The 24444-nt window shown below is 40.6% G+C and overlaps 1 protein-coding gene and 1 long non-coding RNA gene across 4 annotated transcripts in view; both read right to left on the minus strand.

Annotated features, from left to right (window-relative positions):
• bltp3b (bridge-like lipid transfer protein family member 3B) overlaps positions 1-13672 on the minus strand; it is a 30506-nt gene extending 16834 nt beyond the window's left edge. For all 3 annotated transcript variants that reach the window (XM_065951163.1, XM_065951162.1, XM_065951161.1), the window contains exons 1-7: positions 13284-13672; positions 5066-5228; positions 3256-3294; positions 1797-1888; positions 1281-1470; positions 1060-1200; positions 291-458 (exon numbers count right to left, since the gene is read on the minus strand). In XM_065951163.1, coding sequence (XP_065807235.1) covers positions 291-458; positions 1060-1200; positions 1281-1470; positions 1797-1888; positions 3256-3294; positions 5066-5228; positions 13284-13327 — 837 coding nt within the window. In that variant the 5' untranslated portion in view covers positions 13328-13672. The remainder of the gene's footprint in view (positions 1-290; positions 459-1059; positions 1201-1280; positions 1471-1796; positions 1889-3255; positions 3295-5065; positions 5229-13283) is intronic.
• Positions 13673-20559: 6887 nt separating this feature from the next.
• On the minus strand, positions 20560-22393 carry LOC109976941 (uncharacterized). The gene is made up of 2 exons (XR_002277324.3): positions 21828-22393; positions 20560-21074 (listed from the first exon to the last, which is right to left on the minus strand). It is a non-coding gene; the product is annotated as an uncharacterized lncRNA (long non-coding RNA).
• Between the last annotated feature and the right edge of the window lie 2051 nt (positions 22394-24444).

Genomic DNA, 24444 nt, shown 5'->3' on the forward strand with positions numbered 1-24444 from the left:
ACGGCTGCACGCAGATCGACGCCATATGGCATGAGCGGAGTGGCACAGAGAGGGGCAGACATGATTTCTTGGTCGCAAGGACAAACAATCAGACCGTGACGTGGGTGCATCAACAAAGGGTGAAATGAGGGCATGGACTGGGAGAGGGGAGGGGTAAATGTTTAAAACGTGGAAAAAGAAAAGGAGACAGCAAAGTGGAGAGGAATCAAGATTTTCTGGAGTGTGAAAGAGGGTCAGAAAATGCTCAATTTGACCTCAATATGAGGGGAAAAAGGCAGTTATGTGTGCACCTGGTCTTCCGTGGCCATGCTTTTCCTCTGCTGTGCCGACTTTTCCATGGCCTCGCTCAGAGACTTGGCATACTGCACCATGGCTTTGAGCTGGGAGTCGGTCAGCACCCAGAGCAAGTCATCCAGGATCAGAATCAGCTTGGTGGCCACAACGTTGCAGTCCTTAATCTGTGTCAGACAGAGCCGTTAGGTATGAACATGTATTATGCAGGTGGAGGTGGACCTGAGAGCTCCAATTAATGTAACGCGACACTTGCAGGGGAATTCTCTTATTGTGTGACCTCTGTGTTCGTAACAGGACTGCTTTTTCCTGACTCTGAAAAGGGCAGTGAAGAAGCACACATCACATGCTTTTAATCTGTTCAATTCCAAACAGTATATCCCCTTTATAATAAAGAACTACACTTTCAATGACAGCATTTTAGGAAGTGAATACGTTTGTGATAAATACTTTATTCCGTATTTCTGTTAAAGGAACAAATGGGGTTCATGACACTGACACAATAGTCTTTGTGCACTTTATCTATTAATTCTACACAATCCAAAACAGACAAGAGAAGTGTTTTTGCTTGAATGCATACTACCCGATTGATAAATTCCCTCTGTCGCCCCTGCAGCCCGTAAGGCAACACAGAGCGACTATTGTTCACAGCAGATGTCCTCAGTTTCAGGCCTGCTTCAGCAAATGTCCTCCAGTGACTGTCTGATTGTATTTAAGGGATATATGTGTGTGTTTTTGTGTGTGTGTGTGTTGATGTTTGATGCTGACCCGTCTCTTCAGAGTGACTCGGATCTTGGACTGGTTTGTGATGAGGCGAATCGGAGCGCTCAGCATTTCATGCTCGGCGCTCTGGATTGCGTCAGCCTCAATTCGTATCATCTGCCAGCTGATCTCCTTGAACGTCAAGATCTGGACGACACAGGCGTGTTAGAACAATGAAAAAAACAAACTTTTGGTGACAACATTCAAATGACAAAATAGTGGCTGACCTCTCCCCTTTGAGGGTCTTGGATGCGGGTGAAGCGCAAGTCGCCGATGCTCCAGCTGGTGTTGACGCTGTAGACCTGCAGCTGCGAGAGCTCAAAGGAGGCGTTGAAGGCCTTGGCACTGATCCTGATGACGATTGAGTTGATTGACAGTGAGATCCCCTCGACCACCTTCTCAGCAAAGCCATATTCACTGCATGACACGGGGAGACGGACAACCTTTTTTTAGTTTTCTTTCAGACGTGTTTTTACACACATAATATTAAATAAAGGCCGAGAAAATGTGTCAAAAGGGCAAGGCATTCCCTGAACTGAGCGTAAAAGAAGACCCAATCAAGGTGAGGAAGTGAAAGAATTTACAATGAAGGATTCAAATACAACAACTGCCCTTAAAATTAGTCAATGATGAGCAAGTGGAAAATGTCAAAACATTCATTTAGTGCATCTCTTTCAGTTTCATATGTCAGATGATGATATTAGAGGTAAAACAAGAAGGAAACAAACAGCTGCAGTACTCACTTTTGACCGGATGCTGTTGCTATGGGAGACGGCCCATTGGGGGGGCGAGGCTCATCACAAGTACTCATCTCCATCACCACTTTATCCAGGGTCTGTAACCAAGTGAAATGTTTTAACTATAGGACCAAGAATGATTGTCTTTACCAAATTTTCTTCCAAGCTTTTTGATTCTGCAGTAAAAAGCATAACAGCCTATAATTTGGACAGCTTAGCATACATGCTGTCAATTGTAGCATCTCTTTACATATTTCTTTACATGAATGTTGTCAGGCTGTTTCTGCTGTTCTCATCAACCTATTTACAAATGTTCTTCAGATTTCCATAATCTGCTGTGCACTTCAAGCTAACATGGTTTTGCATCATAAAGTAAGCATGTGAGTCAGTTCATTACAATTTGAGATTTCAGCGCGTCGTGACTCATAGCATATTCAACAAAGTGCTCTTGCGCATCCATCTCCGACAAGGCTTTTTATATTTTACAGTCATGACAGTTATGCTTAATGGTTGATAGGCTGTTTTCTTTGGTTCCCCTGATATATTTGTTGTAATACCTTATGTAAAGATCAAATCAAGAGGCTTTATATATGAGGACGCCTCTTTAATGTTCTGCTGAGAAAACAGAGCGTGCGTGTCCTCTGGTTGTTGCTGCTTTCAGGCAGCCTGTGCACTGGGAGCTACAACCACCTGGGGGACTGGGACCAGCCTGGCAGTCTGTCAACCTAACACCTGCTCCCTGCTCAGCGAGGTGGCAGCCACGGGGGAGAAGCTTGTAGCCATGACACTGACACAAATTATGCTTGATCAAAACCTCGTCACATGATGCGGAAAATCGACACCGTTCAAGTCAATCTGTTGTCCTACAAGAGCCAAGCTGAGGAGCTGTGGGAGAACAGAAAGGTGCAGGACGAGCAGCTGAAGGTGCTCGCTGCTTTAGGGAACCCGACTGGTCTGTTTGAGCAAGACACGCCTCTGTAACATGAAAGAATCCTGGCCAACATCAGCAATGGTGATGACACATCCACTGGCATCTTCAGAACCATAATGTAGAGGCAGCACTACTTCAGATATACCACACTAAACATTAATTCAGGGTAGTCCAACTAGTTGGTGCCGCTGATGATGATCAACCACATTGCGGTGTCTTTCTGAGGCACCCCGGATGTCAATAACTATGACAGTGCAACCAATGCAGCATTTTTCAGTCTTCTATTTTTGTGAAGCTCTACACTGACAGGGAGCTGGATCACACAAAAACACCTTTCATGGTTTTGTGATCTTGACCTTTTGACAAGCTGTGTCATTTTACAAGAAGGTTGATTAGTAATTTAGGCATGACTACAGATGGTAAATATGCCCAGTTTTGTTTTTTTCCTATTTGGGAACAGAACCTTGGTGAATGAAGAGAAAATACAATGTTCGTTTAGTCACTTAAGCAGCAGGTGTAGTAGGTGAAACTTACCAGAGAGATTGGGTGAGTCTTCAACTTTGTCCATGGTATCTGTGAATGAAAACAGAACAGCAGCTTAGTTTTTTCAGCCTCACAGTATTCTAACCAATATTAACTGCAACTTGACCTTTTTAGATCTCCCAAAATGTCATTTACCAGACCAAGGGGTGCGCAAAATTACATTAAGGCAACCGAACTGCGCAGGATTGAATCAAGCAGAACGAGCAGGCAAGGTAGCGCAGATGTAAAGGAAGAGAAAAAAAATGAGTCTAGACTGACAGTTTGTCCGGTTTCGCTCCATTAATCCTCAACATGCATCAAGTCCGTGTCAAATTATGCAGTAAAATAGATGAAATGCTTCTGTTACATTGCAGTTTTTCCCCCCTCAGCGTCAGTCATTTTATGACGTTGTAAATCAAGAAGTGAGAAAGTGCTCAGGATTTGCTGCTGTGATTGAATTCGAGATGCATTTTTATTTGCCTCACGTCTATCATGCCAGGAAATACCAGTAGTGTGTGTTTGCTCAGGCCAGTCACGTTTGAGATATCAAAGCAGAATCCTTGATAACTGCTTAAATCTGTGTAATTATGGGTAATCAATAAAACAACCTCCATTGACTTGAATGTCTTAATGAGAGTGTTTTAAAACGTGTGTTGGGTTGAGCTCCTATGTAACAGGAAGAGACAAAGAAGAGATGGGGATCTAACAAGAGAGGAAGTCAGATACACATCTCTGTTCTCCTTTTTAACAGTTAGACATTAAACACCACAATAGACTTTCGGCTGGAGCCAGGCTGCTCACTGAAACTCGAATCCTCCACACACTCACTGTAATGACGTGGGTATTATACGATATTCGCAACACTGCATTAGGATTACACACTCTCAATGACATGGCAAATAAGCTCAGGAAATAAATCAGTCCACTGGCCTGAAGGTGGAGTAGAGAGAAATTCAGGAAAAGAAATGTAGAAAACAACTAAAAGAAAAAGAAAGAAAAGAAAAGGTTCATAGAGGAAGAAGAGGATAAAAGAGAAGAATCATGAGGTGGAGGAGGAAAGGACGAGGTGCAGCATGGACCTTGGATTAAAGAAAAGTCCAGTCACGAAGCAAGTTACTCAGCTCCATTCACTGTTTCCAGGGTGTGTCAGAGTCTGCTCTGAGACATGGCATTTTGCTGACGGCTATGAACACATCAGGGGCACCAGACAGCTACACCAGTGTGTGTGTGTGTGTGTGTTAGTACGTGATTTTAATGAAAGAAGTCCTTGACAGTGTACAAGATATGTGCGACAAGGTTTCTATAATGTTTCTTGATGAAAGTATCAACAGGTCTGTATATAATCAGAGGATAACTACTATAAAAAACTTTGGGGAGTTTTTTTTTTTTTTTTAGGGGATAACCGCTTCCATTAACTCCATTTTTTTACCTTGTACTCCTTAGGCTAAAGCCTGCAGCCAGGTAGCTTACGTAGCATAGCAAAAAGTCTGGAAAAGACAGGAAACACCTAGCATGCTCCATTAATGTTGAAAAACATATCATATTTGTTTAACCTTTCAAATTAAAAAGAATGTATCACTTCATGAATTAATGGTAATGGACTATTTTTTTGATTCTGGGCGGAAGTCGGCTAAAAAGGTGTCAGAAACATCACTAACTGTAAACCCCATGTCATTCCCTTTTTCTGTTAAGGTTGAAGAAATGAAATATGTTCATCTGTGAGCTTTAGAGTTCCTGATAGTTGGTGTTGTTACCTGCAGTGGCGGTTACATTAGGTTGAAAATAAGAGAACAATTTGACAGATATGACAGCGTCCCCTCACCCTGATGGCGGCCTTGTTGCAGCCCACGCGGTTGATGGCGAGCCAGGTGGGCAGGTCCAGCAGGCTCTGGAGAACCTCCTCATCCAGCTCCAGGTTGGTCAGCTGACCCTCCCCCTTCAGCGTGCTCAGGTTGATCTTGTCCGGGGACAGATTCTTCGCAAACCTAACGAGACACAGAAGAGAAAACGCAGCTTTGTGAGAGCGCTGCGGATAATTATAGAAAACGGGTCGTTGGCAAAGCGTCAGGCCGGCCAAACAAAACCCTGACTGTCAGCTTTGTGATTTGGATGAGAAGAGAGGGGCGCCTTTCCAAGGCGACACACACATCAGTGTCTGCAATGTGGCTTTTTGAAGAGTCAGCCATGAATATCTGGCAATATGTTTTACCCAAGGGACACATTTTTAAACAAACTAAAAACAACAACTTCCAAATTAACTTTACAGGGGAACAAAACTTGCATTTTTATAAACATAAACAATCCTGGAATTGACAGTTATATATTCCTGTTGACGTCGTACTATGAGACATGTTACCTGTTTACAAGGATGGAAATAAATACTACAAGATAAGGCTTTTTCCCCACTATGTTGACGCTTTCTAGTTACCGTACTTCTTTGCTTTATTTCCATAGTTACCTATTAGGCTGATTTTAATGAGTTTGAGATCCAAAGAGGATTTTAGACAGAAAGAAACAGAGCCTTCAGATTTGGTTCAGTGATAGAATAGGTATATTTGCTCAGGATAATTGCTGTTTGTGACGTTACAGACAGGACTGGACTAGTCAAAGTGTACCTATGCTGCATGTGATGATAACACCTATTACTTATTAAAGCCGTAAGACAACATTGACATGATAACCTCTGTATGTTACCGTGATTCTGTGTGTTTAGTCTGTTAGCGCCTTAGCTTCAGTAAATACACTTGAACATACAAAGTCAATGTCCACGAGCAAAGTGTTTTCACAGTTTGGTCATTGGTTAATAGTTAGCAGAGCGGCATCGCACTACATGCTTTATTGAGCCGTGTGTCTCAGCAGAGCAGAATTCCTGAAAAACAGGGCGAGTATTGATTTCACAGTGGTGTAAAAAAAAAAAAAAAATACTGCTAGTCGCTCTCAGACACACACATGCAGTATACTGTAAGCTTAATCTTGTTACCTTGCTAATCCGTCAAACACTTACAGAATGTTATCTGTAAAGAGGGCCGGATCAAAGCTCAGCGTGACACACAGCCAACACGCATTACTGACAGAGTGACCTGATTGTTTTACATCTACAAACCTCGACTCTTTCACTGACTCACTTGCTTGAGACACATGCTGAGGAAAGTGTGTTACTACGCTCATGAAAAAGAGTTGAAAGACTTGAAAATCTTTTCACATTGGTGACAAAAGAATACCTGACTTTCAGCACTGATAACAAAACAATACGTCGCCTACTTAAGGCTGAAGATGCGGCCTCACCCAAAGGACTACTGATGCAGGATCTGGATCTGAGATCTGGAGCACACTCCTACTGTGACTGTGCGCTTGAGATCTCAGCTTTCCAAATGCTTATTCATGGTTCAGTGGTTCCAATTTTCTTTTTGCCAGAGACAGAGGAAAGGTGACAAGGAAGATGTGCTACCAAAGAACTCAAAACACATTCCACAGTCAGATAACGTTTTCCATTTTACTAGCCCAATGTATCGCCACACCCATTACATTTTCCATTTCAGTTGACACAAGAAGTACAATCAAGGCAAATTAATTAAAGGTACCGTCATCCTGAAAAAGCTTCTTTTTTTTTTTAATAATCAGGGCTAACTTTTGGCTGGTACCAGAGAGTTCTGTGGATCTGACATGTTGCTCGTTTGGTTAGTCTGTGCAGTCGGGATCAGCTGGAAGAGCCATGGGTTTGACAATATACTGCCTCCGCTAACCAAAACACACAATTAACTAAATAAATGATTATGGGGCAACTCAGTAACTTGATATTCCTTTGCAGACAAAAGGTTTTTCTCCTCATGAGTTGCTTTGTCTTCCAGGATACAGGAGAAACAGCAAGGTGTACCGAGGCTCTGCATCTACAGGGTGAGAGACACTTTGTCCCATGAGCAACACTTTGTGATTCAGCTGCCTACGCTTTGAATGATTCAGTCTGTCAAATTCTTCCTTCTACTCAACACCTTCTCCTGGCAGATTCTGGTCTAATTCAAATGTCCCTGTGAATTATTCAGCGGTGGCAGCAGACATCAAAAACACACACACAGCACAGTGGAAACAAGAAATGAGGACATAAAAAAAACACACAAAACATATCTCACATACAGGTGCTCTAATGGCCATAAATAAATCCAAAAGTTTAAAATAGAGTCACTGGAGTATCTTTCTAGCTGTGTAACCAGTGAAATATTCATCCCTGCTGCTGATCAAGTATCAACCGGCTACTCGGCCAACTTCTCTCACTCCTTATCTGTCTCCCTAGAGGCCTTCTCTTGCTTCCTCTCCCGTTCTTCCAGAGTCATAAATAAACCAACACTGTAATCAAACAATATGCTGCTCATCAGCTATTCCAACACCGAGGCTGCTAATGCTAAATAAGCTAAATTACACACCGGGGTTTTGACTTATTACTGAGAACAGCAGCAAGAGGCATGAGGTAATTGAGTTCTTTCCCTTTCATCTCGTCTGCCTTTTATCCAGTCAGCAGGGTCGAGATCACCCCGACAAATCCAGGCCCATGAAGAGATTAGGGCTCGCTTCAGGCCGATGAGGACTGTAAACACAAAGTTGAGCACTAAACAGTACAATTCACTCTGTAAATGTTAGTTATAGGCACTTATTGTTCTTAGAATCATTAAAGTAGCATGATCAATATAATTCTGTTCGTTAATAATAAATAAAAGTACATCTTGGTGGTGATGTGGAGTCTGTCTCATTGTGCATACTTCAGCAAAAATCGACTGAAGACGTCTGCAACAGTTGGGTGGTTTTCAAGTTTCTTTTCCCAAACCACGACTGGAAATGGAAAAAAAAGACCAAAAAAAAAAAAAAAAAAAGAGACAGACTCTCGGCTTTTCCTGCTCTGACGGTGCGTTTGTGGTGCAGCTTGATGACATCACCACAAGAGACAGGGAAGACAGCAAGAGTGACTCAAACGAGGCAACTAGCGTGTTTTAGCAAACAAAGACAATGGCAACATGAACAGAGAAATAATAAAGAAGGAAACGAGGTAGAAATGAAAAGATTAGAGACATAAAGAGGAGGAGGTTTCCTCAGGGTGCTCCTCCAAGGTTTTAAGAGTGTGGTTTTCCTGCCACTGCTCATTTGAGAGAGTAGCAGCGGGCTTGGCTCGACAACAGAAACAGAGAATGTGACTTTTTAAACCGGCCTCTAAATCCTTCACGAGCCCATTCAGTGTTAGCAGGAGGGCGTAATGAGTCTGCTGAAGAGGGGGGGGGGGGGGGGAAGAAGCCTGACAACCCTTCTTAGTAAAGCTGGCAGACCTGAATGGACATCGGGTCGATTCATGGAGCAAAATAACAGACAGACAGTCACACTCAAACCTTTAAAATGTTTGAAAGAAAGGAGACACAACAGGGCAATCCAATAAATGACACGAGAAAGGTGTCAATAAAACTCAGCTCATCTGTAAGAAGTCATTTTACAGTCCAATATTTTACATGAAGAAAGTTTTACAAATGTAATGGATTGTTGTTTGTTTAAAAAAAAAAATCAAATGTATTTGCTTTCTTCCCTCGGCTGCTCTTCTGTTGGGAGGACAGAAGCACTGCGGTGTTTTTGACTGCCTGCAGTGTGGGCGAGCTGGTAAATCAAATGGAAACCCCAAACAACACAACCTAAAAATAACAAAGCACACCCATGTGTGAACCATTCTGAGTTACCAGCTGACACTATCTGCTGGTAACTATATCTGTACCCAATATTCATCAATATCATCTTTAGGAGCCTTCAAGCTCGATTGTAGATTCAGAAAATGGACAATTTACGTTATTACAGTATCAAAAGGTGACTTTCTGATGTCTGAGCTGCTTTTAAAATCTTTTCAAAAGAGCACATTGAGCAGGATAATGTCATGCATCATCGGGAGTGATAACTTTGATTTATTAGTGGCCGAAAAACTTGCTAACCAGGGAAAAAAAACACTCATCTCCTACCGTAAAACTCCTGCATAAAATACACCTCCACACACACGCATCAGTGGGGGCAACAACTCCATAACACTCAGGCAACCTGTCAAAGTGAAGTGAGTTTATATTGGCAGGCGTGGAAAAATGCCCCAGAGACCTGGAATATTCATAACCTGGTGGAAAAGGTCGGAGTGAAAGAGAAAACAATCCGAGACCTTTGTGACTTTGCCGCAGAGGACGTCAGGGCCTGGAGGGACCCTGAGCAAATGTCTCTCTCTCTCTCTCGCTCTCGCTCTCTCTCTCTCTCTCTCTCTCACACACTCAAAAACACACAGAGAAGTGCTTCACAGCTTCACACTGATGAGACACCCACAGCCAGGCACTCATTCGTGACTCATGCCATAATCGCCTTCCCACCAGCGAGCGACAACACTGGGAAGAGTGGAGTTCATCTCTGAGGTGCATCATTACGCAGCTACTGCACGGTGGAGAGACAAAAAAAAAAAGCAGGATCATGACGACAAACACAAGAGGAGATTTATGGACTCATCTCTCACACCACAATGGCACTAAATCTCCACTGATGGAGATGTTATATGTGCACACAATGGATGGCATGTTTCAAATGATGGGTTACAATCCCTCGCGCTCATCCTTAGAGGGATCGGAGTTGAAAATGGCTCCAGAAACCAACCGGTCTCCCCTGTAATTAAATGTAATGGATGGAAATCTTGTGGGATAAGCTGGTGGACTAAGATTTCCGAGAAATTTTTTTGAAGGGAAGCACCCCAAAAAGTCAGAATCCAATCACCAGTTTGTATTTTATCAATCGAATCTGTGCACTTTTTTAAAGCTGTATAATGGATTCAACGCGGGACAACAGCATGGCAGACTGTAAACTTTACAGAATCCCAAATGAGGGGAAAAGTTAGAGAGGCTGTGCCTGAGTCATCAAGCGTGTAATGTCCCAACTTAACCCCAAAATGGACCTCACATACCAGCCTGACAGTAAAACTAATATCTGAGGTCATGAGCTCTTTTCATTAGAGGGTGGTGATTATCTTCTCACTCTAAAAGGGCTCGGTCTGTGAAAGTCTGTCCATCATCAGCTCGCTCTGAGCAAATCAAACAAATCTCCCTCGAGAATTCAAAGTATCCAAGGTCCCCCTCTTGACGTAGGCTGTGAATCATGCTTCCTTTAACCTGAAACATTCTTGTGCCGTGGTGGTCTTGTGACACTTACTAGTAGAGATTTAATCTGTAGTCAGGGTGTAGGATGAAGAAGGGGTCTTTTTTAAACCAATAGTACATTTTTCAGGACTCCCATGGCTTCAATAAAGGGAATATAAGTTAACTCGAGTTTCCCAGTTGATTTTATCTTACTAAAATGAAGACAAAAGAAAGAAAGCAGCTCATAAATGCATTACAAATTCAAAGAATTGAGGATTAACAGATAAATTACTTGACAGAAAGAAATGTGGAACAATTAAGAACATGGAATAACTGTTTCCTGAATCAGAAATGCAACACATTTGCTAAATATATCTTGTATAATGTGAGTCGCAGACTTTTCTCAGCTTTATACCTTAACAAGTTGAATATCTCTGGATTATAAACTGTTTGTCAGACAAACAAGATCATTTAAAAAAAAAAAAAAAAGTCTGCTTTAGCTCTGGGAATCTGCCTTTTTCTTTCATGCACAGAGGAGCCAAACTAAATGTATTTAGCTTCAGGGCAAGTTTTTGTAGCGAACAAACAAGAGAGGGGAAGAGCAAGGACAAACACAAATGGACAGATGGAATAAAGGAGGCAAGAGGTTCAACATTCAAAGTCACCTGTCCCCATCTGGGAGCCCATTTTCTGTGTCACAAGACCTGTCATTCAAACAAACTGTTTCCTAGGACACCTGTTTTTAAGGACATCTATCAGCTCCATGCGTGTGCTCTGCAGCTGAGCCTTACCTCACAGCTCTCTGTGAAATCTCTCTCTTTCGGGTAAACTACGTCGGCAGAATGTGACCTTACTATGTCCAGCCACGGCTATGTCCAGCTGTATTTGTGTCTGTGTGTGTAATAGGATCTTATTCTGTCTGGCAGTGGGCCTGGGTCCTGTCGATAATCTAAACCAGACGAACACACTCCATGTCATCAAATCACCCCAAGGGGCTACCCGAGTTCAATCTACTGTATGGCACTTCGACAAAACGCTCTCAAATTACAGAATAAAACTGAATCAATGCATGTCGAGTAATACTTTGAGCCACACAGCATGTGTCTTCTTACAGTCCACAGTGAACACAAAAGGCCCTCTCAACTAGCTTAATATGTCATGCATGCTTCAGTGCACTTGTCTTGGCCAGAGAAGGAGCAGCCACTGCAGACAAATGTGAGTCGATGAACTGTGAAGCCTCCTTCGCTGGACAAACACACAGACCACATTGGGCAGACGTGTGTCCTCTGCTACCGTACAAGCACGGAGGCTGACATGGCATGTTGACACCCACAACATAACCAGTAGCTGTGTAAGCACACCTACGAAGTGTCTGTGAATAACACTGTTAGAAGTACAAACCGTTCCTGGCTAAGCATCCCCCTCGTGCATAGTAATCACAGTTAAATGTATTTGAAAACACAACGCCGAGCGTGTGACGTAATGCTGATTTGGCTTCATGACATCAGCACTTTTAACGTGGCGTCACTGCACTGAACGGCGCAAGATTGGCCGCGCTGTCGGACAGGTCAGCTTCCGCACAGCGCCCGCGCCAATCAGATGATCAGACGGTGTCCCTAAAGGCAGATGACATCACAACTCCTAAAGTCATTTCCTGCCACTGCTGATGCTAATGCTGCTGAGGGCTATGCACAGTCATCTGCGAACACTCACACACACACACATAGAGCACAAAGAGACACACACACACACTCACACTAGGACAATGAAGGGCATGTTGATCACAGCCCACAGCACAGACATTGTAAATCTTACCAGTGGTGTTGTGTAAGAGTGTGAAGGACAAAACAAGGTATTAACCAGTCACAACTCAGTCAGCACAAAGGATTTCTCGCACAGCAAATTCACCTTTACACAAACTGGTCCACCTAAATACTCATGAGCTTTTCAAAAGGCTTAAATCATGTAGGACCAGCTGCCATTCAATGTAGGCACCGCTGTCCATATTTGAGTTTGGAATTACGCCATTGTAGTTCTTACTCAGGGCTCCCTTCATCTGTGGGACAGAACAACTACAGATGTGAATTGTGCTCTGTGATAGGTCAATAGCAGGTTAGTGCAGAAGTGTAATCCCGTTCCCCCTGGAACAAAACAAGGAAGTAGTCCATTGAACGGCTCTTGAGAGGCAGTGGAAAAGAATAAATAATGCATGCTGCCCATAACAACAAGACATTAAAAACACACACACACACACACACACAAACAGCAAGTGGTAGAGCTATAAAAAAAACAAAAAACATCATGGAGCAATATTGGAATCATCTGTCTCTAGGTAAACAAACCCCTTTATTCATTTAAGATGACATCATAGTTAGTTTCTCTCTCATAATGAACAAAAAACAATCTAATTCACCATTGCTTTAAACTTACAATTGTGTTACTCTTATATCACAAACACCTTCATGCTCTTGTAAAATTTTAATTTCATGGATTTATCTTCATCCCCTCGAATGAAGGCTGCTGAGTTAATTAAGTTTATTGTGGGTATTATCATCATCAGGGTGGACACAGTGGTGATAAAACCACATAAACGAGGTAAACAAACCTGAACCCCTCCCTGCCTTCACACTTAATTTGAGTATTAAATTCAAATCCAAGTTGAAATATTAGTTTTGCCATCAGTGTATTTGCTCGATAAGCAGTGACTGGAGGCTGTTTTGACTCCATGGGCAGGCTGAGATTGTTGCTGTACACAATCAAGACTCCACCACTCGACAGGTTCAACCTGCTAAAACAGGTACTGAGGGATTAGCCCCAGTGTTAGCACGTTAGCTGACTAGCCACGTCTCAGGTCAGCGGGGCTACAGTAACTGACAGCACCGCTCAACCTGTCTGCTAACGTCGCTAAGGACTGACCTGGAGAGATGCTTCAGGATCTGCTTCTTGATGAGCCCAGCCATAGCCGCGCAATTAAGATATCCGAGCTGCCGCCGGGTGTCTCAGGCTAGTCGGCTAATGGCTATCTTCTCCCAATCGAGGTATAAACACACAGCTCAAATGTTCACCCCTGTGTCAGTCTTCATTTTAACGGTATTCCCGCTTCGTTCTCGCGGAGAAGAGGGAGTGATGAGACGGCTTTAAACACGTCCGAGTGACAGCCGGACTCCGACACAAAGCATTTCACGTTAGGCCATCTCATGCGGATAAAGTGACAAAGCTCAAAACCAAGTCCAGATCTCTGCAATAACATAGAGCGAACACCTGGACAGCGCGTCGGAGCAAGCAGCAGCAGCGAGCAGCGTCGTCTGTTGTCACGGCGTCTGGGCGGGGCGTCACGGTGCGTTCAGGGTCTGCTCGGAAAACCTTTTTCCTCTACGTCAGTGGTGTCCAAATTTTTTTTTTTTTCTTGCGGGTCAAACTTGTCGCGTTAGAATCGCTTGCAAATATAGTTAAAAACAAAAAATAGTAAGGCTTTGTAGATCAGAATCAAAAGGCTCGCTAAAGAAACCCTTTAATAAAAGGAAATCAAATATTTTACTTTATTTGTTTTGTTTTTTTTGGAAAAGCTTTCTGCATTTAGCTCAGGTTTTATTTTATTTTCTTATTTGTCAATTTTATTTCATGAAAAAAAAAACAATAAAGTTAAGAAAAACAAACATAAAATCTCAAATGTTGAATGAAAAGGAGCAGAAAGAAGATTAATCTTATAATATCTGCCCCGCTTTTACAAAACATTAATTAAAACAAAACAGAACACTTAATTTAAAAAGGTCATTAAATGGTTAAACAACAGTCCGCTTGTTTGCAAAAACTGTTTGCATACGTTTTTTTTTCATAGTTTACAAAAAATGTGAAAATAGTAAAATCTGTAGATTTAAAAAAAAAAAAACAACAACAACAACATACATTTTCTATTTTAGGAATATTGTTCAGCCCTTGATAACATGTGCCAATCTTAATCAAGGCCTCGGGCCAAAATCTTCTGATTCTTCATTTGAAGTCACGGGCCGCAAAAAATCCCCTCAAGGGCCGCAAATGGCCCTCGGGCCGCACTTTGGACACCCCTGCTCTACGTGGAGAGTTCATCTTCCTCTGTTTGGTATAATGGCTGTTAGAATCTTTGAGTGTTACATTACCGCCACCTACCGGATTTTGACAGTAATATTTCCAAAGTCTACCCTTCTCATAATAGACTTGTCCATTATATGACTTCTATGTCTTTCCTTCGGGGTGATATCCAAATCTTCTTATTCTCAGTGTTTTGTCACTCTGCCACTTCGACAGATATTTAATGAAGAACTCTTGTTGTCCTGACTGATCTCACATCCCCAAGTTCCTCACCCACAATCCTTCCTGCGACCACCTGTGGATCTTTGAAGATACTGATTATATTTTAATTATAGAGGTTCAAGAAGCCAAATAAACAAATACAATTAAGTCAAATCAACACACTGTTGCTACCTCAATACATCTAACTGGAAACGTTTTTCTAGTTTTAAGGGCTTTTGGACAAGGTTTTTTCCACAGACTACAAGGATTGAAAGTTTAGGTTTTTGTTTTTGTTTGTTTTGTTTAAATATGGAATTTAGCTGGGGGGGGGGGGAGTATAGCATTATGGGAGATATTTTATCAAAAAAAAATTCTTACATATACACTCAACATACACAGGAGCGAAAGACCATTCTCCCCAAACCAGGCCGACTTGAAACACAAATTTAAAAATAAAAAAATATATGTATTGAATTTCAATTGAGTGTCAAAGGCTTCATATGAAGTATAACCAATTATAGGCATGCTTATCAAACAGAAAGGCCTGGTACCTTCTGCTGTTCTGGTAAATATAATTATCCAGTAACTTTATGAGGGGGAAAGAATCTACAAAATGTCCAGTAGATGGCAGTACTGTCTTAAAAACAGTAACATATTGTGATTGCCGTTCTTACTACTTCCTGTTTCTCTCTTCACTCAACAATAGTATTAACTATATATCAATATGTCTTACCAAATGTCTGTACTTTTCAATGCCCTGTGATAATGTTGTCTTGTGTTTTAATGGGTTGTTTTTTTTATCTAAAATTGTTTTTTTTTTTCAAAATTTCAGTATTGTTTTTATAATTTTACCATATCCTATAATTCAAAATATTTTCTAAGGAATATTAATGCAATATATAAATATTTCCAGGTAAGATTTTATAGGATATGAAGACTATTAGGTGTTTTCTTTTTTCTTTTTTTTGTCAGTTTGAATACAGAATTTATCTATTAAAACCAAAAGAATAATGACTTACTTTTTAACATGGGAGCAGTATAACAATCAAAAAAGAAAACACAAACAATTTATAAAAATCTAATTTACATTTTAGCTGAGTATCTAAGCAGGGATGTCAGTGATTCTGGGCCAAATAAGATATCACCACCACCACCACCACCACAGCCCAAGACAACAGCTCACAGTTACTGTAAGCACACCTCCACTGTGCTTATGAGTCATTTAAAAGTTTTACACAAACTGAAACTTTGTGTTAAACCCTGGGGATCAATTACCAGATAGAAAGCCTGACATTATTTCAGCAACATCTGTAGTCATATTATTGTTACTGACACCAAACACTTAACACATCAAGGTAGGAAATTACACTGTATTTCATTTGTGATTAAATCAACAGACTGCGCAAAAACAAACAAACAAGAAACACTCCATATGGCTAACATAAAAGGAGCTATGATAGCAGATTGCTTGACATAAAGTCTAGAGGCTTGTTTTGGCAAACCAGATGATCACTCTCTCAGCAATATTTTTGGCAAGAATAAACTAAAGTTCCAGGAATCTTGTGCCTATGACTTACCAAAAACAGAACTGAGTCTCAGTTGGAGTTTAGATACAAAATAAAAGGGAGATTATAGACAAAAGAGCACTGACAAGAGAGATAAGTTTACGAAAAATACACAGAAGCATCTGTTTACTGGAATACCTCATGGCACAAGCTCAAGTAAAAAGCTAAAAACATAGACAATGAGTATTCAGGACACCAACTTAAAAAGATGCTAGTCATACGAAGGGACCTAGCTTACAACATGTTAGGTATACTACAAGAATTCAGGTTAGGTATCTAGCTTACAACATGTTAGGTATACTACAAGAATTCAGGTTAGGTACCTAGCTTACAGCATGTTAGGTACACTATAAGAATTCAGGTTAGGTACCTAGTTTACAACATGTTAGGTACACTACAAAAATTCAGGTTAGGTACCTAGTTTACATCATGTTAGGTACACTACAAGAATTCAGGTTAGGTACCTAGTTTACAACATGTTAGGTACACTACAAGAATTCAGGTTAGGTACCTAGCTTACATCATGTTAGGTACACTACAAGAATTCAGGTTAGGTACCTGCGGATTGTGTGCTGAACTCCAATAAATAACAGAATATCTGTTAATGTAGGCCTACATTAACAGATTTTTTTGACAACACATTTTTATGAATAAATGAAAAATTAAATGAGAACAGGTCGGAAATATACTTGGGCCCAGGTATTGTGTTTGTGAGGGAAACACTGGAGACTAAATATTTCCAAACAGGTTGGTATAAAGTTGTCATTTTTATTGTTCTGCACTTTTGTGTGTTCAAGTTCTAGCACTAGCCCTTAGTAGGCCTACAGTGTGGCTGCCAGCAGTTAATAATATATAATATTCCTGTTATGAATTAATTTGCCTCATGTATGAAATGTGTGTTGAAATAGGCCTACAGTGTATTTTAACGTCTACCATAATGGTGGTACTTGGAGAGCCAAATATTTTCGGAGGTGGTACGCAGTCTAAAAAGTTTGAGAAACACTGGGCTAGACCATAGACCGAGGGAACAAAAGCTGTAAAAATAAAATGTTAAAAAGTTCAAATGCAGCTGAGAGGAAACAGAAAAGAAAGCAGTCAAAGAAAATGAATAAAGCCTGAAGAAGTAAAAACAAAACAACACGTAAAAGCCATAAAATAAATAAAAGTAGTACAAAGAAGTTAAAAGCCTAAAATTGCTTAAATTCATAAATGAAAATCAGACTGGCAAAGAAAGTGACGGTGTCGCCAGGACAACTAGACTTGAGTACAGCATATTAGAAATATGCTTTGCCTGAGCCAAAGCGTCAGTGACAAAGCTTTCAGTTCCTGTTTTTTGCGTTGGATGTCCTCCCTCAACTGTGAATCCTTAAATTTAGAGTCCGCACACTCAGCCATGGCTAGCTCTGACTGATAAAATTAAGTAAGTAAAGATTAAAGAAGTCCACTTGCATCAGGCCTATTCATCCAAAACGGATTAAACTAGCGATCTAAGCATCCTCCACATTCAGTGTTCCCTCCCCACCCTGGAGGAGAAGCTGTTTCCCCTGGAATCTCCCTGCACTTACCCTGCATTGGATTTGAACCGTGAACCCGGACATAGTCTGGGCAGTAGTCCTAATCACTTCACCACCATGCTGCTTCTCGGCGCTTGCTTTTTTTTAGGAGTTATGTACTTTCCAGTACATTCAGGAAGTTTAAAATCATGGTCCACACTCCAGTGGGAGAAAGTCATAACAATCTAGCCCCTTACGTGAAGGCCTCAAAAGGGGTTTAAACCTGGAACCCTAGAAAGTACAAAAATGTTCCGCCTTGGGGTGCATGCATTATGGGGTTTATGTTCTTTCCCAGAATAAGGTTGAAAATCATGATCCAAGCTCCACATGGAGAAAACAAGAACAGCAGTGTTAACCACCACACTAACACGCCACACTGAGCGATTTCCGTTTAGAGTTTATGTAAACATGGGGACAGTTGCTTATCCTCTGAGCTATAGTGTTGCCCTTATTTGAGTGGATCGTTGAATTATATAATATAATATAGTAATAATATTTTAGCACTGTATAATTGTAAGGTAGATGTGATGGCCTGCAGGCACTTTATATTACAAACACATTTTTACACATGTGAACAGGACGGTGAGGAGAAGCCCAGACTCTGTTTCTGGTGAATCAAAACAAACAGATTGCTTCATACTTCCTGCTTAACTTGTTTGCTTAACCCTGACAAAAGTAACCATAACACTCTCCTGTCACAGCTAAATGATTCTGTTAAAAGATTTCCGGTCAAGTTTAGTTTGAATCTTAATGCTTGTACCAAAAGTGTGCCACAAACCAAACAAGGTTGTGTAAAAGACATTCATCGTTTAAATTGTATGTTTTTAAAATTTTAGTCTTGAGAAAGAATAGACAAGAACGACTTACTATACCTCACATTTACCCTTTACCATTTATCTGAATCTATTCCAGATGTTGAGTTTATGAAATCATACAAGAGATTCAAATTAAACAGAAGCCTATAATTACAAACCAGTTACATGCTGGTTAGGGGAATGGCAACTACACACACGCAAAGAGGTCAAATCAGGCAAGTAGCAAGCTGCCGCTTAGTTAGAGCTTGAGGCGCTGTGTTGCGTTACAACCTGAAACACACTGAGCCTCTTATGACTCACTCACTTGTTTACGTGAATTTCTTAGACCCCCTATTGTAGTAGAAGTCTTTTAAACAAGCTGCTACACTTCCTCCCCCGACGGGTTAGAGAGAAGAAATGCTTTTTATTGGGGAAGGGCTTAATGGAGGATTTAGTGTTGCGCCACTGAGTTTTTGGCAACATAAGGGCACACAAAGCTAAATCCCAGACACAGTGCACTTTTAAGGAATGCCCCTATTATGGGTCAGCTTAGCGAATGCTTAATCATACATTTCTCATGACACATCTTACTTTCTATTTCACATACTTTTACCATTACTGTACCATGTAGCTCCAATTCGATCTTGCTCATAGTTGTTGCTCTGTTTGTCCCTATCCTTCTCCTCCTTCCTGCGTCTCCCTCTACCCCACTTTCCAGGTTTCTGCCTGTTAAAAGGAAGCTTTTTCTGCAATGTTGCTAAATTTTGCAGAGTGCTGAGCTCATGATGGATTCATATTGGGTCTTTGTTGATTGTATAACAATGACTAAGGACTTTAACCTACTTTTTTGTAGAAAGTCTTGAGATAATGTTTGTTATGAATTGGCAATACAGATAAACATTGATTGATTGGCTGCAGTAGTTTTCTGAAAGCACTGAAAAACAAGGACATTTGATTGGTAGGTAAAATTTGTGTTGCTTTTAAATGCAGCTTGGCACTTAGACTTGGAAGAAAACAGAAGACACACAAATGAATAAGCCAAAACCTGTGTGGAGAGAATAAGTGGATATGTGCTGAATAGGGCTCGAGAGCGGAGTAAAAAGCACAAACAGATGGTACTTGAGGGAGTTCATTTCAAATGAACTTGTTGCCAAGTAAGCCTTTGTGCATGGAGCACACCTATGTGTGTTATAACTGCCCTGCAGCCCTGGAGACGGCAAACACAAAGTAAACCAAGCAGAGGGCTATTATAAATGGGTACTTGTTTTCATTAGGTTTGGAAAAACACCAAGGAGTTAGAAACGTTCACTGTGTGTCATTTTCCCTCTGTGTGATAATCGAGAGAGGAATAAGAGAGTCGTTTGCTGATTAAAATTTCAATAAAAACATCATTGTCACTAATGAGCATTAAGCCATTTAAGATCGATCGAGTATAAACAATGCTGATTATAAAGCTAGATAGCTTATCTCTATTTGCAGATTCAACATGAAGGTGTAGGGTTCTGGGATAGATTATATTCCAAACAGGAGCTACACATTCTGGTATTTTCTGTGGCCTTGAAATTTTACCCTAATTTTGAAAGATCAGGTAAAAATAATGAATGATCTAGACGATGATGTTGTACCCAGGGCGACTACGGGGAGGACTTTAGCCTCGCTTTGAATGTGTTTTAACCATCGAATGTCATTTTGCAAAAACCCAGCGAGACAACAATGGCGCTTTGAGTCACCATCGAACCTTTGAGTCATTCAGTATGATGACGATCAAGATAATCAGCTTAAAGTTGCTAATTCATTAATATCTCTACACTTTGCTGTTTGTACTTGTTTCTCAATGACTCAGAGAACACAGGTTTAACATGTTCCAAAATACATGTGTGGGGTTGGGGGAGGGTGGTGGTGGGGGGTGCAATCTGTATGGGAAACTTTTTGCACATTTGAGTCAGCTTATCCTGCAACAGCAAAGAAGCTCACTTTTTCTGTGTATTTCTCACAGGTCTCACTACGCTCATTTCCAACAGGATTCCTTTATTAAAGAGTAAACACATACAAAACTAAACCTGGAAAAAAAGGTGAAAAAACATCAACAACATTTTAGTGCAATCAGTAGTGCTGTTACATTTCTCATCACATCTGTAGTTGCGGCTCAAGGGCAGAGGTTTCACCAAGAGCCAAACACGTCCAGCAGGTTAGACGAACTTGAGTGATTATTGACAAGTACTGGAGCGTCCACAGCGTTTTAATCCATCGCCACAGTATCAAGCATGTCCATCCAGACGTCATGGTGATGATTTTCCCTCATGAGCCGATGTTTTTGGTCACAGGGGATCCTCTCCGCTGGTTATCCGAGGAGACCTGCCCCTGTGTGTGGTGGTCCAGTGTCAAAATGTTGTGACTGTCCTGGACGTACATCAGACCGCCAAAGGAGTCCATTATTCCATAAAAGACTGCAAGGACACTCAGCGCTGTTCCAATGAAGTAGAGTTTAAGGATTTCTGCTGCCATGGCTCCTGTGGTGACGGAAGACTGAATGCAAAAGAAGAAGAGTGATCACAGTTAAAAATGAGTTGAAATTAAAATATTTGTTTTGTTAGAAAAGTAGGACAAACCTATTATTTTTCTTTTAGTCACATGAATAAATAAAATTGGCCATTTTTTATTTACTTACAGCCCATTTCAGGCTGAATAGTAAACTAAGTTAAAGAGGACTCATGTATGAGAAATGCTTATCTGTCAGGAAGCTACAGTTACTGGTCCACATCAACAGGAAGAAAAATAATTATTGGTGCATTTAAATGCTGTTGGAAATCTAAAATCTGAAATGACAAAAGCATCAGAATTGTTTGTTGTTTTTTTGTTTTGAAACTTTTGTTTAATTTGATGTCGATGCTGCTTAAATTATGCAGGACTATATGATATTTTGGTATCATACAGCTCTTTTTCCCCAGCATGCTTTGGTTTTTAAAAACATCCATTTGCCTACTCACCCATTATGACCAGCCATAACATTTGTAATAAGAGTTCAAGCAATTTTCACAATCGTATTTCGACAACTGGCTGGGTGACAAATAGGAGGCCTACTACTTAAAACTCTTCAAAGTTCAAACTGAAGTGGCTTCGCTTGAAAAGGGAACCTGGAGGCAGGACCAACGTGGCGAAAGACCACATGGTTTTGGGGAAGCAAAACCCGAGACCACACAGTGTGAATTGAATTTTGTCATTTCTACTGTTTTAAGGCACTGACACATTATTATTTTTTTCCATGTGTGTATAACTCACCAGAAGATCGGGTTATCTGTTGTGTCTGTCTTTTCTTGGAGCCGAAGCTGTTTCCAACAACAAACAACGCAGCCTTAAGGAATCCGCCGATATTTGACGGTCGATACTGATTTCAGTTCAGAAGGATTCTTCTCTGTAGTCGTTAAAACAAAGATCTTCATCTAAGAGCGGCTGAAGTCATCCAGCTGATCTCTCTCTCTCTCTCTCTCTCTCTCTCTCTCTCTTTCACTCTCTCTCTCTCTGCTGCTGCCTGCTTCTGTGAGAGCGACGCATCAAGCTGTTCTTCATTAAGATGCGTAATCGTGACATCACGTCGTCGTATCCTATTGGACTCCGCGGCAGCTCCATTTCCTGTACCTTTCAAAGTAGCTCGACAGGACTGTTACGGGATTTCCTTTGTGTGGTAATGCATATTTTCATCATTAATTCAAGGAATTTGATGAAATGTATTTCTGTCTCTGTCAGAAAGAAAGTGCGTATTATGTTGTGAATTCAACCAAACTAACCTCAATCTCTCAGATTTGATCAGATACAAACCATTCACTGTTCTCACATATACCCCTATGTTAATTGTAGCCTTTATATTCATTTATGTTCACCAACATGTCTTAAATCTAAACTGTTACAGACCCACAATGCCGTGCATGTAGGCAATTTACAGTAACCTATACAATGTAAACAAAACCAGGATGCCAATAGGCTAACCAAAACAAGGAGAGGGTAGGCTCTGAAAGAAATTGAGAAATACCAAATCATAAGAAGAAAGAAAATCCTACCCCATAAAACCAGAGGGGTTATGACTATGACACAATATATAAACATCTGTTGTGGGATCTTATCACTTCTATTTTATATGTTTACAAGCTCTTGGGTATGGCGATACAAAGGAAGTGTTGAGAAATGTATGTGACGTCTATCGCGCTGAGTCACTGAAAAAATAATCGAATAGAGTACACACAGACACACAGACACACACACACACACCTTAATGGACTAGCTCAGGCCTGTTCCTCTCTGACCAATATGTCAGTAAAACTGCTGGTCCATTACTGGGACCACAGTGAATAAATACCAAAGGGACTTCCAGTTTACTTAAGTGCCAGAGTGGAGACTGCAGATTTTCTCAATGGAAAATAAGCGGAGCGGAACAGGAGTGAGTGCTGTTCTTTTCTTTCATATCAGACATGAATTAACTTCCCCCGAGGCCTGGCTGTGTTTCTGACGAAACTCCAGCACACAGAAAAAACATGATAATATTTAACAGTTGGGAAAATTGGCCAGACTTATGGCTCACTCTTAAATCCACACCTTACATGTGGCATGAGAGTAAAACAGCTATCAGATATAACATTCTTTTTGTTTTACATGGTGTTTCAGGTCACAAGATATGGTATGACCAAAAAATGTGAAGTATAAATATACAACACAGACAAGCCTGAACAGCTGGGAATGAGACTATTGTTACCAAGTATTAGTTACTCCTTTCCAGTGAATTTCCCAAGGTTAAAAAAAAAGTTGTTGAGTTGTGTGAACATCTTTAGAGTCTGGAACTTTTCACACAATCTGAGTGAAATGTTCACTCCCCTGGAACAAAATGAAAGGCAGCCAAAACGTCAGATTACTCTTTTACATGCAGATTCAATCCTTTTGTTTGTTCACTTCACTGCCAGGGTTTAAAACAACTTATTCTGAAGGAGAAATAAGAGCTCCTTCAGCAACTTTAATCATAGGCAGCCATGTAGCTGAAAGGCCGGGAAAAGGTCCCGACCACTGAAAGGTCGGGAAAACAATGGGACAAAAAAAAAAGAGAGAGGCACACCTTCCGTCTGTTTTTGGCTATTTCATAAACAACTGACAAGGTCCAGAGTTGAGGTCATGAAATGCCCAGCGTTAGCCTTTCAGATTGTTAAACTGAACAGAACGTACAGAACACGGCCTTGAATTAGTTACAAAGAAAACTTATGAAACTATTCTTCAAATAATGTCTTATATGTCAAGAGGACAAATTCCAGTAACCAATAACTGTACCCTTGAACATAAAATGAGTAATACCAACCTTAATGTAAAAATAGCATGAGGGGTTTCAACATGGCAGTAAAATGCGCTTGAAGAAAATCTGGAAGCGCTCAAAGCAGTTAAAGTAAAACATTTTAATTTCTGAGTCCAAAATAGAGTAAGGCTTAAAATCATAGTTTGTGCAAAGAAGACTATAATACATTCTTGGTTCTCTGTTGAATCTCCATCGATAAAGGAATGGTTTAACTATTTTAGAGACGTCTCTCTTATTGAAAGATCATTAGCTGTAATTCATAAGGCACGGGCGTCCACTTTACAGGCTTGGGATTTCCTCATTTCAACTCTTTCAGATCCACTTTTTTTTTTTTTTTTTAATATAACCAGTATTATAAACGAAACGTAAAACTTACACTTTTGTGAAATTGTTTAGTTGGATTATTTTTATGTTATTCTTTATCTGTTTATTTGTTTTAGTTTTATTTATTGTGCTGTGTCTGTAGGTTTTATTTTGCGTGCATGTGTGTGTATGGGTGTATATATATATGTATATATGAGTGTACATGCATATCATAATTTCACTCAGTAATTTTGTCTTTGTTTC

The sequence above is a fragment of the Labrus bergylta genome, chromosome 23, assembly GCF_963930695.1.
Source record: "Labrus bergylta chromosome 23, fLabBer1.1, whole genome shotgun sequence".
NCBI lineage: Eukaryota > Metazoa > Chordata > Actinopteri > Labriformes > Labridae > Labrus > Labrus bergylta.